Below are 16,380 nucleotides of genomic sequence, written 5' to 3'. Positions count from 1 at the left end.
GACCCGCGAAACGCGCGCGCCGGCTATTCGAGACGATCAATCATCGACGAGAACGGGAACGTGGGAACGCGGCGGAGAGCGACGCCGGGAGACGGAAAAACGATGACCGATCGATCGACGGGAGGGAGGGGGAGGGGGGGGGAGGGAGCATTTTCGTCGCGCGACATCATCGGCTTATACCGTGTCGTTCAACCCTTTCCAATTTTTCTTCCGCACCCTCTGTGTTAATTTACTGCTTTTATTGTACCCTTTCACTCCATGATCCGTCGACTCTCTTTTGTACCGTCGGACGAATGCTGTACGGCTCGCTCGAATTCTGGTATTAAAAAGTTACCGTAATCGACCGTCGCCCGTGCAGCTTCTCGAAATAACCGTCCGTGGAAAATCGGGGTTCGGTCTTTTTGCGAAAATAGTTCCGGTGATACACTGTATTAAGAATTCATCGGGGACAATCAAGTATGCGCGTGGTTCAATTAAATGCAGCTCTTAATTTTAGCGAATTATCCATATTCCTTGTTAATATTGCTCGTTTTCTAATTATTTGTTGCAGCTATAATGATACTAGTTTGGATAGAAAAAGAGTGACGAGGATGTGTAAATGTGGTAACTATTTTTTTTTAACAGTTAGACTCAAGTTTGGCACGTTCACCCTTAAGGGGTTAATTATAATTTAAATCTCCTTTTAAAATTGCTCACTTTTAAATTATTATTTATAATTATAATGACACAATTGTGGACAGTAAAAAGGCCACCGGATAACTTTATTTGTATCTTCCATCTATCTCTTGCAAACGATTTGCAAATAATTAGGCAAATTGTCTTCTACACAGTGTGAGTCATCTAACTAATTTTTACATGAAATTAAAGTACCTTGTCGCGTCAAATATATCTAAAATTAATTAAGAGTTAATAAATACCGTTCTCCCTCCTCGTTCTTCCATATCATCCTCTTCGTCGAACGACAATTAATTTCGCGCAGCCCGACACCCACTTACAAACATAACACGACCGCAAGGGTTAATTCGGATATCCGAGGCTCCATCGCTGTGCCAAGATCCGTTCGTGTCGTCGCGTTTTTGCGAGCGGTTAAGATCGCGCGCGTACATCATGTTCACGGTTTATTTCCTCTCGGCGGAATTGCCTCAGCTTCCTGGTTCTGTCGTGCGACGAGGCCGGGGAGACGCGCGACCAGTATTTCGGAGCATCGGAAGCCGGATAAAGGGCGGGAAACGGTGGCAACGGCAAGGAAAAAAGGCCGGGAATACTCGAAAATAGCAACGGTGGGCGTCGACTGTGTGGCCGGCTCTAACAGCGGGCACACGTTCGCTTTTATCAGCATTTATAACTCGCTCTCTCTCTCTCTCTCTCTCTCTCTCTCTCTCTCTCTCTTCTCCGTGCGCAGTTCGTGCAGCTGCAGCCCGCGGTTAAATAAACTGCGCGCAAAGCCCGGTGCCCCCGGGGCTCCGTAAACGAATAAGACAATGCCGACAGTGCATTGACGTCATCGGCCGGGCCAATAAAAAACGAGGAAGCCGACCGATAACGTCGAGAACACGCTCGACGTTTTACGTGTCGTTAACGCTTTGAAGATGAAATAGACCGATGCGTGCCTGTAAACGCGGACCGCCGCGCCGTCCTTCCCTCTTTGCCGCGTTACGTTCCCGCTTCTACCTTCGTTAGCCGCGTCATAAACTCCTTTGACTGATTGAAATCCGAGCGAGGAAAATGAGACGCGAGGTAAATGGACGGCGACTGGAAGCTTTTTCCTTGCCGGTCGGCTTGATCGACGGTTGACTAGATACTGCGAAGAGGAAAGACAATGGATAGATATAACATGTGTCAAGATTTACAAGATTTGTTAAATAAGAATACAATTCTATAGATTTTTGAATACGATAGGTTCGATATTTTTAAGTTAATTTTGTTTGATGGCATTTTGATAATGTAATTTTATAAGTCTGATATGTTCAGTGTTTTTAAGTTGCTAATTTTAATTTGCGATAGTTTGGTTATATAATTTTATAATTTTTTAAATAGATACAACATGTGTCAATATTAGTAGAAGCTGAAAATTTATCGAATATAATTTTATAATTTTTTAAGCCTCATAGATTCGGTGCTAAACAGTCGCTAATTTAATTCTATTCAGTGCTCGCAAGTTCCTCATTTTATTTTACAATATTTTGATGATATAATTTTGTAATTTTTAAATCTGATATATTATTCAGTATCTTCAACTCACTGATTTTAATTAGGGGTAGTTCGGCGACTTACCTTACACGTTGCACTTAACGCTATAAATACCAACATAAAAAAAATAATCCATAAATACAAAAACAAGCGTGTGAACAAAGTCGATTACCCGCGTTTCTATCCATCATTGCGTTAATTAACCATCAAGGGGCAGTTCGAGCGACGTAATCGAGGGGACGAACGAGCACGAAGCACGCGTTTTAAGAGAGGAGAGGACGTTACGTAAAAAAGCGCGGCCGGTACCATTAAAAAGCGTTAAAGCGTAGCCTCGGCACGAAGACGTGACACTTTTATTGACGCCGCCGAGTAATTCCGTGGCGAAACCACACGCCGGGGCCCGTCCGAAATTGAGCGTCCTGTATATCCGAAATTAATGACGCTTCGCGTTACTTGGCGGACCGCGCGTCGGCCCCGCCGCGTTTTTTCCACAGCGCCGCCTCTGTCCGGCCGCGCGCTTTCGACACGGATCCATTCAAACGTTTTATTGACATTTTCCTTTGATGCTTTAATATACCCTTCGCTGACAGCTCGTTGCCGTTTAATATCGCTGTCACACCGGCCCGGCCGTCCTTTACGCCCGCATAAAATGTCGGCCGCGATGTTTCCACCACTTGCACCCATCATCCTTAGGGCCATCAATTTATTTGTGTCGCGATTAAGTGAAATACCGCGTCGTTGGATTAGAGCTTAATCGCGTGCACCGCGACCGAGAAAACGGAACGCCGGGGGGAAATATTTCGGGATCTACGACGGGGATGCTGTTGCGAAATTAATGACGGCATTATTAAAAATCTGCGAGAAGAAACAGCTTCGCCTTAATGTTTCCTGTAAACTACGTGTTCTATTAAAAAAAGGTTTCGAACGGCAACCATTAGTTTTTGTTTGCTATTTTTCTATTTTATCAGGATATGGGGGTCGCCTTTTTTTAAATATAGTGCAATATTTTTTTAAATATATGCTTGTTTGCCTTTTTTAAATATATGCAATATTTAATAGTGTTATTTGAAAGTCTATTAAATGTCTATAGGAAGGTCTATTAAAAGTCTATAGGAAAGTCTATTAAAAGTCGATTAAATGCAAAATAAAAGCTGAATACTTGGCAAGAAAAATTGAGGTAAAATAGTAAAATAACTCGCGCTGTATAAAGGGTGGTTCGCCTAACTATACCGTCCGAATTATTTGCAAACTAACAGAGAAAAATGGTTCCAATTCTATAATACTCTACTAATAATAAAACAACGGATTCTTCTGCAAAATAAAAATATTCCACATCAGTCTTCAATAAATAAATGGCAAATACAAATTAAATCATATTTCCGCTAACTTTAACGAATTAAAATTAACGCATCCACATGCTTCGATTATTCTCATTTCTCCGCCATCTTAAATCGCGACCATTCGTATCACAAACGCGCAAAATCCGTAAACTAATTGCAAATTAGTCTTCCACCGATTCGCTCGTCTGAAAGGATTAAGAGGAAAAGGCTGGGAAGACGAGTAGCGAGACCATCGCTGGCTATGCTCGCGAATAATTTGGCAATGGGTGGATGCTTTCCGTCGAATAGCGGTGTACTTCCATTACTCTTGCTTTTACTAGGAGACCGAGGCATCAACGTCAGGCCGCAGAAGCCAAATGAAATAATGCGCAATGCCAAATGGAAAATGCCATTTCGCGTGCTCACCGCGCCGCGTGAACCAGAGGATCCGTCGACGAAGTTGATAGCGCGAGCCGAAAAGTGCTAGCGCTCGAAGAATTTCGCGAGACGATTTCGTCTCTCTAACCCGTCGCGCTCGAATGGTGACTCTAAGGCGCCGCGAAAAATGGTTGAATCTGTAAGAATGTAACGTTAAAATTGTAGAAACGATTTCTCGAGACAGTCTCGTCTCTCCAACCCTTCGCGCTCTAATGGCGACTTTGAAGCATCGCGAAAAATGGTTAAATAAAATAAGGTGTAACAATATAACGTTAAAAGTGTAAAATACATAATCGTATCCTAATTTCCCGTAGACACCGTGACAAAGAGGGAAAAAGCATCCCCCGCCGAGGGAAAAATTTCCCCTCCGAAACGGCGCGGTTTATTTAAAGCGTATACTCTTTGTTCGCCGCTGGTTTCGCAATTATTGGCCAGCGAAGACACGGGTTTGGGTTAATAGCCGGATTCCTCGGCATCTTTATCTAGATTTATCACGCTATTGTCTTTCGACGGTCCGTTACAAAACGACGTGCCGGATCGCCGCACGCTCGACCGTCGCTCGATTTTGCAAATTTGCCGAAAACATACGGACACACGGAACCGCCGCAACAAAGAGCGAGAGAGAGAGAGATAGAGAGAGAGGAGTATGTAAAAATAACTCGAGCAAAAGACAATGTAGAATGCAACATGGAACGGCGGTGTGCTCCTGTAACGGAGCGGTTTACGCAACGAACTTAAGATAATAATCGACACCCGCGATAAAATCGCGGTCGTTCCCGTTAAGCTACCGTTAAAAATAATAACCGGCCGACGCGATTTCCCATGCCGCGGTACCTGTAACGATATTACGCGAGCCCATAACGCGTCTTTCACCGTTCCGTTACGTTGTAACGAGGTTTGCCCCGCGTATTTGCGGAGCGAATAATTCGATCGGGACACCGGAACAGCGACGGATAAACAGCTGATAATAAAATGTCTGCACGATATGGTATTTTGAATTATTATAATGGAAATAATATTAAGAGATGGCTGTCATTCAATTTTTCCCGGTACCATGATATACACGGTGTCTTAAAATTGATTAGCAAACTGGAAATGAGGGATATCTGAGATCATTTTAAGGAGCTTTTGCTTTTATAAAAATTTTCTACGAGGTAATGTTAATAAGTTGTGAATGAAAAATATTGATGAATGTTGTAGTTTCTCGTTATTTAGGTTAACGAATCTGGATCGATACTCCGACGCTTTTGACCTTTTCGTTAACACCAAAAATTTTGACCATCTTCGACGAAGTTCCAGTCGTTAGACTTTATGGCTTCCTTCAGTTTATGGTGTTCTTAAAATTTCTCTGTTGACAGGGTTAAGTTTGTACGTTATTATTCACCTCACGGTAGTCGCATAAATTGACGATTCTAATAATTTTTAGCTTTATTCAGTAATTCTTTACACTAGAGTGGTGACTCTGAGGCGCAACTAAAATTATTACATTACGTTCCAAGACAATTTTTATATTATTAAAAAATTGTTGTATAAACCACAAGACTCGAATAAAATTTTACGAGTGAGACAAATTATTTAAAATTTACAGTTACAGCGATTATAAGAGCGCAGAGGGTTAATTTCGCCACATTTGAAGACTCTTTCAACAATTTATTTAATATTTACTAAATAAATACTTCTATCGAATAAATGAAATAACTATGACGATTAAAAGAGTAAGCTCAGCTAAAATGAAACAATTTAACCGCATGGTAAATTTACTCAAGATAGAATCGACTCTATCTCGACGGGAAAAGTATCGCCTCCGCTAAATTTCTGTTCGAAATATTTTCGTACATCTTTATATAAATCCTGTAGAAAAAGTTTGGGAACCGCGGCTCCCTCTCGGACATCGTCGTGAGAGCGGGTTTCCCGGAACGTGACCGCATTGTTTCCACCGGTGCCAAAAACCCGGCGATCCGCGGAAAGAAGAGCGGAACGTGAAAGAAAAGTCTCGGCTTGACGAGACCCGACGCCAGAAAATAATGGTTAACGCCGTCTCCTGTTAAGAGGAGATCCGGTCGGCGAACGATGTAGTAGCAGAGGTCTCCGAGTCCAGATGGATGGACCCGTTAATTGCGCGTAACAAACACGGGCTTACTGAAGCCGCTTCCCGTGTAAAGCGCTTCGCGGAAAGTTAACCAGACACTTGCTCGCAGACAATTACTCGCCGATACTTTCCGAACTCTATTCCCTGAGCATGAATCAACCCTTGAACGAGAGGGCTCCGAGGCGTTTAACTCTTTGCACTCGAAGCTGTTTAACCCTTTGTACTCGAAGCCGTTTAACCCTTTGTACTCGAAGCCGTTTAACCCTTTGTACTCGAAGCCGTTTAGCTCTTTGTATTTAAGGTTGTTTAACTCTTTGCACCCAACGCCGTTTAACCCTTTGCGCTTGAAATAATTTTAACAATATATCTAAAATAATTTTTCTGACTTATAACATTACACGTGCTTAACATGAAATAAATCATGTAAAACTGAAATATAAAATATATTTAAAAATCGACATCGAAGAAAATATCTTTAGACTCGGAGTTAAAACAGCCTAGAGTGGAATGGGTTAATTGTTAATAATAATAACGATTAATCTTAATTTCCATTTACCCGGACGCGATCGTTCCGACTCGAGTTTCGATTTAGTTTCACTCGTTTCGTTCGTCTCCTGCGCCCGGTCGCCCGTGGTGTGTTTGTGTAACAATTAGTATGTACGGAGAAAATAGACAGTGAATGTAGATGTTGACACGGGGTGGTCACTAGACCAGTCTGAATACTTCGGCGTCGGTGGCGGAGGCCGAGCAGAAATTTGGCAAGCGTGGGCCGCGCGACTGGCAGACGTGTCTCATTGTAAATCGAAGATTTAATGTTCACCGATCCCGCGCGCCTGGCAAAATATGCATGCCGATGGGAACAAACGGTTAATTAAGATCGCTCGGATAATTAAGTTACGGTTATTTTAGCGGAGAATGTGGCCCCGCGAATTCCGGCAGCCGGCGGTTTAAATATAAATGGGAACAATGGCGGCCTGTTATAAGATATCCCGTAATTATTACGTAATTAAACGATGCGGGTCACTCGATAATTAGTTCGTTACGTTCGCCATCGTACAACGACGCGTAAAACAATACGCGATCGCTCCTTATTCCGTAATTATTGAACTCGTGATGTTGTTATCGTTAGTAATTATTGAATATCCATGCGTAGGATATTATGAAAATCGTGAAAAATTGTAATCAATTCTGTCTTGTAATTCTTTCAAGTAGAATGTAGATTTTTTAGTAGCTTATTATCACTGTTGACATTTTTAATATTAAATTTCCAGCATTAACTATTGCCTTATAAAAATTACAAGATTGCCTGAATGAATAAATACAGTCAATAATTTCTAATAAAAGCAGCTCTACGACTCGAACAATTATGAAATAACAGACATGAAAAATCGGTCATTTGACTCATTATTAATAAATTAAAAATATTCCGACAGCTGTGATTTCTGAACTGTTTCCCATACATTCACAGAGATTCCATGCTGACAGTTTAACAGCCCGTTTCCGATTAATTAGCGGGCCGTTCGACGAGTGTCATAAACGCGTAATTAAGTTGAAGCATGGGATTCGATAACCGATGGGCTCCCTTTCAACGTTAACATCAATATTAACCGGCTGAACGATCTTGATATCGCTCGAACGGGAACGGAACCGGCGATCGACCGATCACCAAAAGTATCTTAACGCCTCCGGCTTGTCGATGGACGTGTTTATCATAGCAACACGTGCGGCTTGAATTTACGAGACCCCGCGAACGTGAAGAACGATCTACACGATCGACCGCGGCGCGTAGAAATACCGTGGAACACGCGTACGCGGAGAAACGTCAGGAAGCTTCGTCTTCGTCGCGCGTGCGCGCGCATCGCCAAATTAATTACCGATAATCGAATCAGAGAATCGGGGATGCTTGCAGCGGCTGCCGATTCAATTTCCCTGGGAATTCCGTACGAATTCATTCGCGCGACACTCTCTCTCCGTGTTTCAGTTGGAACAGGCGTGTTTCATTCGGAGTAGCCAAAAAGATTAAGCACTCATAACTTGTTAAAAATAGCAACGTCAAAGGAAAAGCAAAGGAAATTCAATACCTCTGTCGCCCGGCGATTCGGAACGTTCGCCGCCGTACGGATTATTGCTATTATGGTTAGACCAGCTTCCGAGCAAGCCAACAAACAGCGTAATAATAAGCAGACGTCTACGGGAGAGATTTATAAAAGTCCGTATGAACGAATGAAGGAATTTTAATCGAACGGAGGTACCTCTCCAAGCGACCTGGTTGGGACGACGTGGAAGTGCCTCTTGATTCTCAATTTCGTCGTTCGAATACGCTGGGTAAACCTTTTGTTTATCGTTATTTTTTACCATTTAACTATAGGACGATCATAGAGGTTCCTTGGTAGCCTATAACAGTTTTAGATTATTTATAAACGGGAAAATAAATATTAAAACATTGAGATTTATTTATTCTGAGAATAATTAATAATATTTTTATTAGTCTAGGATTAAATTAATATTAGCGTTGACATTATTGATATTAATATCATATTTGTGTTAACCGTCTCGTTGTCTAATTTGTTTAAGTCTCGAATTATTTTAAGACCCCTGTAAAATTACAGAAACCATCTGCGACAATGCAAGATGTCAATTTGGAACCATTAACGAAATTATTTCCCGAAACGCACGGAAATATTAACAAAGCCGCGATATCTTTCAATTAACGTGAACGAGGCGAGGCAAACAACGGATCTAATCAAATCAGATGTTCGTGCCCGGTCCCGTTATAGCGAACAAACCAGCCGACTTCTGTGCCGTTTACAATTACAAGCGCAAATGTCGATCTCGCAATTAGCCGTTCGCGTAATCGACATCGATTGCTCGTAACTCGATTGCGGATTTGCGCGTGTGGCTTTTGCTAAGCGAGTGTACCGCGGCGCATTACGCGTTCATGGTAAAATGTCGTGTTTTATGAAAGTCGTGGCACGGTGGCGGGAAAATCAACGCGAATCGTTTTATCGACAATCGCGAATAATTATATACAAATTAAGAGACAAGTAATTATTTCCTGACCGCTGCGAAACCCGCGCGAGAATACTTTTAGCGGGAACAATGCAACAAGTTGGAGCTGTATTTTGGAAAGTTTTGCTTGAAGTTGCTGAAATTGCGATCGATTTTGATTTAAATGAATTTTGAATAACTTTGCTTTGTAAAAAACGTTTTAAATATTTAAAGTACTTTAAAAGTATTTGAAGAATATTTAAAGCATTCCAAAAGCATTTGAAAAATATTTAAAGCATGCTAGAAGTATTTAAAAAATATTTAAAGCATTCTAGAAGTATTTAAAAAATATTTCAGGCATTCCAAAAGCATTTTGAACATTTCAAATATGTTAAAAATATTTAAAGCCCTCGGGTAACATTTCTCGCAAATACATAACGAAATTATAAAAAGTTAGGAAAGTGCAACTGAGAGCAGTATAAATGCAGCCGCAAGAAGCCCCTAAAAGTATACAATAAATAAAAAATAAAACAGGTCTGCTAACTCGATCGCAGGACGAACTTTAATGTTCAACTTCGTTAAAGACTTCTCGCTGGAAGTTCATTTTCCAATTCTTCTCCGTGGACAAGAAGAAGTTCGAACAGCAAGTGTCCTTTTCGCGGTGGTTGACGAAAGCGATAAATAATTTGATTAATAAAGCAATTACGTCGACGGTGTATAGATCTATCCGCGGCACGGACAAGAATATAAAAGGCCCCGTCGGTCGCGGTGCGGTATTGCCGGCATTTGGCCTAGTTCCGCGTAACTCGTGCCTCGCTTTTTCCCCTTTCATACCCGTACTTATGAACCATGGTTTTTCCCCTCGGAGAAGTTCACCGAATGAATTTCGTTCGGTCGATGAAAATTTCCTTTTTTTTCTCTCTCTCTCTCTTTTTCTTTCTCTCTCTCTCTCTCTCTCTCTCTTCGATGAACTAATTCCGCGCCGACGTCCGCTCAACGGGCGAAAGACAAAGCGAAGCCAAAAAAACCGCGACGCGTTTTCCGACTCGGAGAAGCTGGACGAGCGCGCGCGCGCGCGAATCGCTCTATAAATTCTAATAACCTATAGAAAAGCCCCGTGGACCGAGCGACCGTCGCCTCGCGAGAAAAAGCGGCGATCTAAAAATATAACTATGGCGTTGAGCAGCCCATCTCGCTCTATTTATTATGTACAATATTGCGTGTCGGCGCTCGCAGCCGCGTCGCTTTGCAACGCGGAGATTCGCGCTCGAAACGCTGGATGAATTTTTCATATCGTCCGAAACGAAGTCGGGAAGGGAAACGCGTTTTGCGACACGGCTCGAAACACGGTTCGAGTCGCTGGAAGTAGTACGGTGATGTAATTGTCCGGCACGACGCCATTTTCGAACGTGCTCGGGTCCTGTTACGATGAAATAGGTGCGATGAGCAGTAGCTGTTCATTTAATTATTTTTTATAATTAATATACCAAGGGATTTAAAAGGAAATTTTTGTAACGTTTGAAATGGAAAGTAATTTTATTTAGTGCAGTTTTCGTCCCCTAAATTTGTATTGCAAGCAGAATAATTGTACAGTGTTGGAAAATATTTCTGATAATAATATAATATTGGAGAATGTTTAAAATTTTCGTTCGATTTAAATTGTTTTAATTACATTAGGCAAGGTTACTTAATAAAATTTTATATATTACATAATATATTTTGTATATTTTATATTAATAATAACAATTATTAGATATAAGAATGTTTCAGTATTTATCCAAAAATAAATTACGTAAAGTCGACTATGTATTGAAAGGGATTTTGTCAACGTTTATAAAAGTAAAATCACGTTTTCAATTTTTTGCATCGTGGTTTATTAAATCGAGGATAAAGTTTTGTAGTTAAAATTAGATTTATTAAAACGAGCAAGTATCGTGTCCGACACAACGAATCGACGGACAGCATTGTTGCGTATTTATCGAACACTGTGTCCGAACTGGGACGCATTAATATTTTTCCTACTATGTCTGATTTTATACTTTGTCCCCCTTTAGACACGGCCTTGTAACGATAATGTCGTCCAGCGAACCTAACGTCGTCCGTAGTTACAACCAAAATAGTTTCAAAGCGTTGCAAATTGTTACCGTAAAGTGGAACGTCGGCATCTATTTCTTTATAAATTAGCTACTTTAAAATAGCTAACCTTTGCATGTGCGACCAGATTGTTTCAAGAATCGACTATTTTTCAAGACCATCAACCCTTAAAGTTCACGACCCTCTAACACGAATAAAATATTTATGAAACTTGTTCTCTATTTATTTTGGTATATTTCGGCGTATAGATTATTTATATATTCGCCAAGTTGGAAAGTTGTACTATATTTATTTTTTAATAAATATTTACTTCATTTACTTTTCAGAAAACTAAAGATATTTTCACTTTACCTACCTTTAAGCAAACTTTTACTTCATTCAATTTTTAATAAACTTTTACTGTACCTACTTTCTAGTAAACTCTTTCTTTATTTAATTTTCAGTAAACACTTACTTCCCTCACTGTTTAATAAACTTTTACTTTATAATTAAGGCTAACACAACTTTCCTTAAAATTCTTCGAATTTCTACGAGTCGAGCTCGCGTTTTAATTCAGTTTTCCAGGGAATGAAAACCGCAACGCCACGATCCGTGCATACGATATGGCCGCGACTTTCCAAGAAGTTCGCGGCGAGATTTAGCCAGTGGTTTTTCATAACGCCGCCAAAGTTTTCGTTTTTACCGTTCGCAGGTGTCCGGGGGGTTGCCAGGTCGGCGGCGCATAAAACCGTGCCGAAGGAGGAGTTAGGCGAAGCAATCAAGATTTCGGTCAAGCCCCGAGAAGAATCGCCGTTGCACGGGTGCTGGGAAATGGAAGTTACCGAAAGGAACCCGCTGAACACCGGCGAAAGTGATCGGAACGAGTGGCCGGCGGCGGAAGCGACGAGGGTGCTCGATAATTAAATCACCGGGGGAAGGCAAACAGCTCGCGGAGGAGAGGAGCGTATCAAAGGTATCCTTTTTCGCGGGCTGCGAAAATATTCGACGCGATAGGAAAAGAGAAGTGGGGAACCGTGTTTTATCGGGGCGACTATTTACTTTGAAAATAGAGGTTGAATCGCGTGGAAAGTGGCCGGGGCAACGGTAATCGTCGGTTTTTTTTTCCGCGGGCAATGATCGAGCCTGTCGCGGCGACGTCGTCGAAAAATTATGTTCGAACGGCTCCGGCAAAATTGTCATGAATGGTCCGATCGTTTATTTAGTCGTTCGCGGTGAAGCTGACTGGTCTAAGGAACTAGCCGGTGACGGTCGGAAAATGCTCGAGCTCGACCGCCAGCGGATCACGTGGTGCGTTTATCCGGAAGTTCCCGCCGGAACAGTGCCCAGCCAGGATCTGTGAACGGGAATGTACATTACAGTGATTAGATATTAGTCGTCGACGAGTAGACCGATATAGTAACAAGATGGCCAGCCGAATGAAGTCGTTGTACAACCAGGTAAAAAACAATTGTTTAATTAATTCCGCGCGTTGAAAGTAGATAGATCACCGAACCGCAAAATTGCCGCCTCGTATAATCGTTCAAATAAAAATATGTTTTGTAAAAATTGACTTATTAACACTTTCTACACCTACCGATAGTCTGAGAATCGTTTATCATGGCAACCAATAATTCATTATCTATTATTAAGATAAAAGAGTTATAATTTCTTAAATATCTTTAACGGTGAATAAGATAAATAAAATAAAATAAATAAATATTGCTAACGTTCTGAGTAATGTTCTGATGCAATATTTATTCATAGAAACTAGAGCAAATCATTTTTATAACCAACAACTATTTAAAAAAAGAAACTGCCCTCAAACTAATCCAAGTAACTCTAGTTATTCGTAATAATTATTTATAATAATCGGTATACGATGGGCAATAAAATTTTATAACAAACTCGTGATATTGATCGACGAGGCCGGCAATTTTGCGCTGTTCATAAAAGAGATACCAGCGAAATCTGTACGGCGAAAGCACGTTTTACCGTCTCGCACCTGGTAGCGATATTGAAAGTTATTCGATGCTCGGCCTGCGAGAGGAGAACTGTGAGTGCTATGACACCCCAGGTAATATTCGAGAGGCGAATACTGCTCGGCTGCACGATCCTCGTGGGACTGTCGGTGTGCCTATGGTCGGTAGCTATCGGAACCAATCACTGGTTTACCCTGAAAGCACCGAACGACACCGGGTTGCCCCTCGGAGACATGGGCAAAGCCGGCAGACGATTGCTCTACAAACACATGGGTCTCTGGGGAGGCTGCACGCATGGTTTAGCACCGGAATCCGTCAATTCCACCGTCATGCTGCCCTACGGTGAGTGAGAATTCCCTTCTTTTTTTTTTGTCGCCAAGAAAATCGCACTACTGCGACCAACAACATGCTACCGATATTAGACATAACGCTGCTGCGATCGTGGACGCTTCTTTGCGAAGCATAGTAGATTAGTTCATACATTTTCATAATAATATTTCGTAATGAACTTATTTAGTAGAAATTTTAGCAAATTTTTCTAGTAGATTTTTCTAGCAGATTTTTTTAGTAGAATTTTTTAAATCGAAGTAGATTTTCTAGGATAGTTTTTATAATTTTGTGAAGCCCTGTAGAACTCTATGAAACCTTGTAAAACCCTCTGAAGTACTGTGAAACCTTCCAGAATCCTATAAAATCTTCCAAAATCATTTAAAACCCTGTGAAACTTTCTAAACCCCCCTAAAAGCCTATTAAAATCCTGTAAGAATCTCGTAAACCTCTCTAAAATACAGCAAAACCCTGTAAAATCTTGTGAAACCCTCTGAAACCCTGTAAAATCTTCTAAATCTTCTGAAACCCCATAAAATCTTGTGAAACCCTCTAAGAATTTCTAAAACCCTATAGAAACCCTGTGAATTCCTCCAAAACTATCTAAATCCTCTAAAACCCTCTAAAAAAACTCTAAAGTACTGTAAAAGCCCTGTTTCTTTATTCCAAATTAACGCCATAATAACTAATAGTTCACCATGATCCCCGACGTTGTTAGAGATTTCCTCGTTTTCGAGAAACCGGAAGCGTGTTCAGTGTTCAATAAGACACGAGTTAGAACGTCTAGCCGCTAGACGGTCCATGAAACAGGCTGTTTATGCGTATGATACCTAAGTAATGTCGACTGGTAGGACACGGTCGAATTTGCGGCAACAACGATATTTGAATGAAAATACTTCGCGGAGAGACCGTGTCAGCCAACTATTTCCACGGAAAGCCAGCCCGGAGTTGGCCGCCAGCTTCGTCCGCATGCTTTTCCAATAATTAAACACGCTACAGGTGATTTAGAACGATGAAACACGGTTGCGTCTTACGCAATTTACTGAATTTATTACGAATTTTGCGTATACATCGAATTGAACGCGGAACATTTTTCTTAAACTTGTACATAGGCGTCATATTGGTCGGAATTAATTAGTAATAATTATATTGGTAATTCCTTTTTGAAGCTTTGATGTGTGTGACATAATAATACGTCTCAATTTTATATAAAAATAAATTAATAAGCAGCACGAGTGAAATAATTCTAGATAATAGCAAATCTGCAGATAAATTCTCTAAACTCTAACTTTAACCTAATTAAATGACTATGTCCACTATTGGTACGCCTCCCTGTAAATTATTTTCCACGAACTATTTTGTCAGCTCATTTTTCTCGAAAGCGAAAAATTGTTATATATCAATTTCAGTTTTTTAAAATTATTAAAAACCCAAAGGAGGGAGCAGAAAAATGATCAAATTATTGAAATTCAATTTTGTTTCATTTTCGTGTTCCACGGTTGGCTCAGAAAATTTGTACCCTACACAAACAGTTTAACAGTATAATTATAATTTTGAAAGAGCTATAGTCTTAGATTTTGCAAGAAAAGTCGACTGTTTCTTTTTCTTGCGAAATGAAAGAAATTCTGTTGTCAAGACTCTCGTTAGAAGATCCTCGACGATTCGGCAGACATAATGCCCTGGAATCGCGGGCGAACCTAAATTAAAGCTTCGCGAAAGCTGTATCACGGGTCGACAGTCCGATGGCGTCGTTTCAAGAATGGCGGGATCGTTGACCTATATAAATAATGGAGGTACCAGCGTGGACACACGGACTCGGCCGACACCGTCTTGTGTACGAGTTTACCCGAAATGCTCCGATGCACCTCCCCCATCAAATTCTTTATTTCGCCCTCGGACCGCGCAGAAACCGTTTCCAATTTCCGGAAATTAAACGTAACATTGAACCGTTTAATCGATTTCGGTTATTCGGACGGTCCGCGGCTCGCGGATAATTATACCAACGAAATTATCGCGGCTCGGAGAGTGGCATATTGGAGGATGCGCTTGTTGTTTTCTTTCAACGACGGGCTGTTCAATTTTGCATTGCAAAATCGCGGTTGGGCAATCGAATCCCGAAATATCCAGAAAATTGCAGCCGGTTTAAAATCGTTAGAAAACGGAACGGCTATAATTTTTACAGTTCGCACCGCTGTTTAATTAATTGAGCCAAGAATAAGCAAGAAACCAATTAATAACCAAGAAATTTTAATTATAGCAATTTTGTTTTCTCCAATATGCTGAGTATTATTTTTACAAAATTATTGCGAATCGAGAAATCGATCATTTTGCTTCTGATTGTCCAGACGTCATTGCGAGTGGTCCTGCGAATTGGACTATTTATTAATTAACAGTATTATAGTTGCGTATTTTGCAGAAAATTGTTACGCTGAATTTGATGAAATATTCTGTCTGAAACTATCGTGTCGAAATTAATTGGTTATCAAAATTATAATTCTAAATTGTACAGGAAGTGATTACACTGAAATTGGTGAAATATTCTGTTCAAAATTTCTGGTTAAAATATGCTAATTATCAAAATTATAGTTCTACATTGTACAGAAAATGATTACATTAATATTGCTGAAATATTCAGCTTAATATTTCTAATTAAAATGTATTAATTACCAAAATCATATCCCTAAATTGCGCGGAAAATAATCACCCTAGAATTTACTGAAATATTCAGTTTAAAATTTCTAATTAAAATCTATTAATTACCAAAATCATATCCCTAAATTGCGCAGAAAATAATCACCCCAGAATTGCTGAAATATTCTGTTTAATATCGTCGGTAAATGGCGTCAGCATTTTCGCCCTGTCTTCGACATTCGATAAATAAATATTAGAAAAATTTCGCTGGCAAAACAATTAGTCGGAAATTGTGCAGAAGACTTCCAGACGAGTTGCCTCGCCCGAGATTCTCGGAAAACGCGGT

At 40.6% G+C, this 16,380-nt stretch overlaps 1 protein-coding gene across 1 annotated transcript in view; it reads left to right on the top strand.

Annotated features, from left to right (window-relative positions):
* Positions 1-16,380, top strand: part of LOC144469068 (uncharacterized) — a 40,875-nt gene that overhangs the window by 14,616 nt on the left and 9,879 nt on the right. The window contains exons 2-4 of the mRNA XM_078178968.1: positions 11,810-12,070; positions 12,321-12,554; positions 13,172-13,418. Coding sequence (XP_078035094.1) covers positions 12,522-12,554; positions 13,172-13,418 — 280 coding nt within the window. The 5' untranslated portion in view covers positions 11,810-12,070; positions 12,321-12,521. The remainder of the gene's footprint in view (positions 1-11,809; positions 12,071-12,320; positions 12,555-13,171; positions 13,419-16,380) is intronic.

Source organism: Augochlora pura, chromosome 4 (assembly GCF_028453695.1).
Source record: "Augochlora pura isolate Apur16 chromosome 4, APUR_v2.2.1, whole genome shotgun sequence".
Classification (NCBI taxonomy): Eukaryota; Metazoa; Arthropoda; class Insecta; order Hymenoptera; family Halictidae; genus Augochlora; species Augochlora pura.
This window is presented reverse-complemented; position numbering and strand designations above follow the sequence as displayed.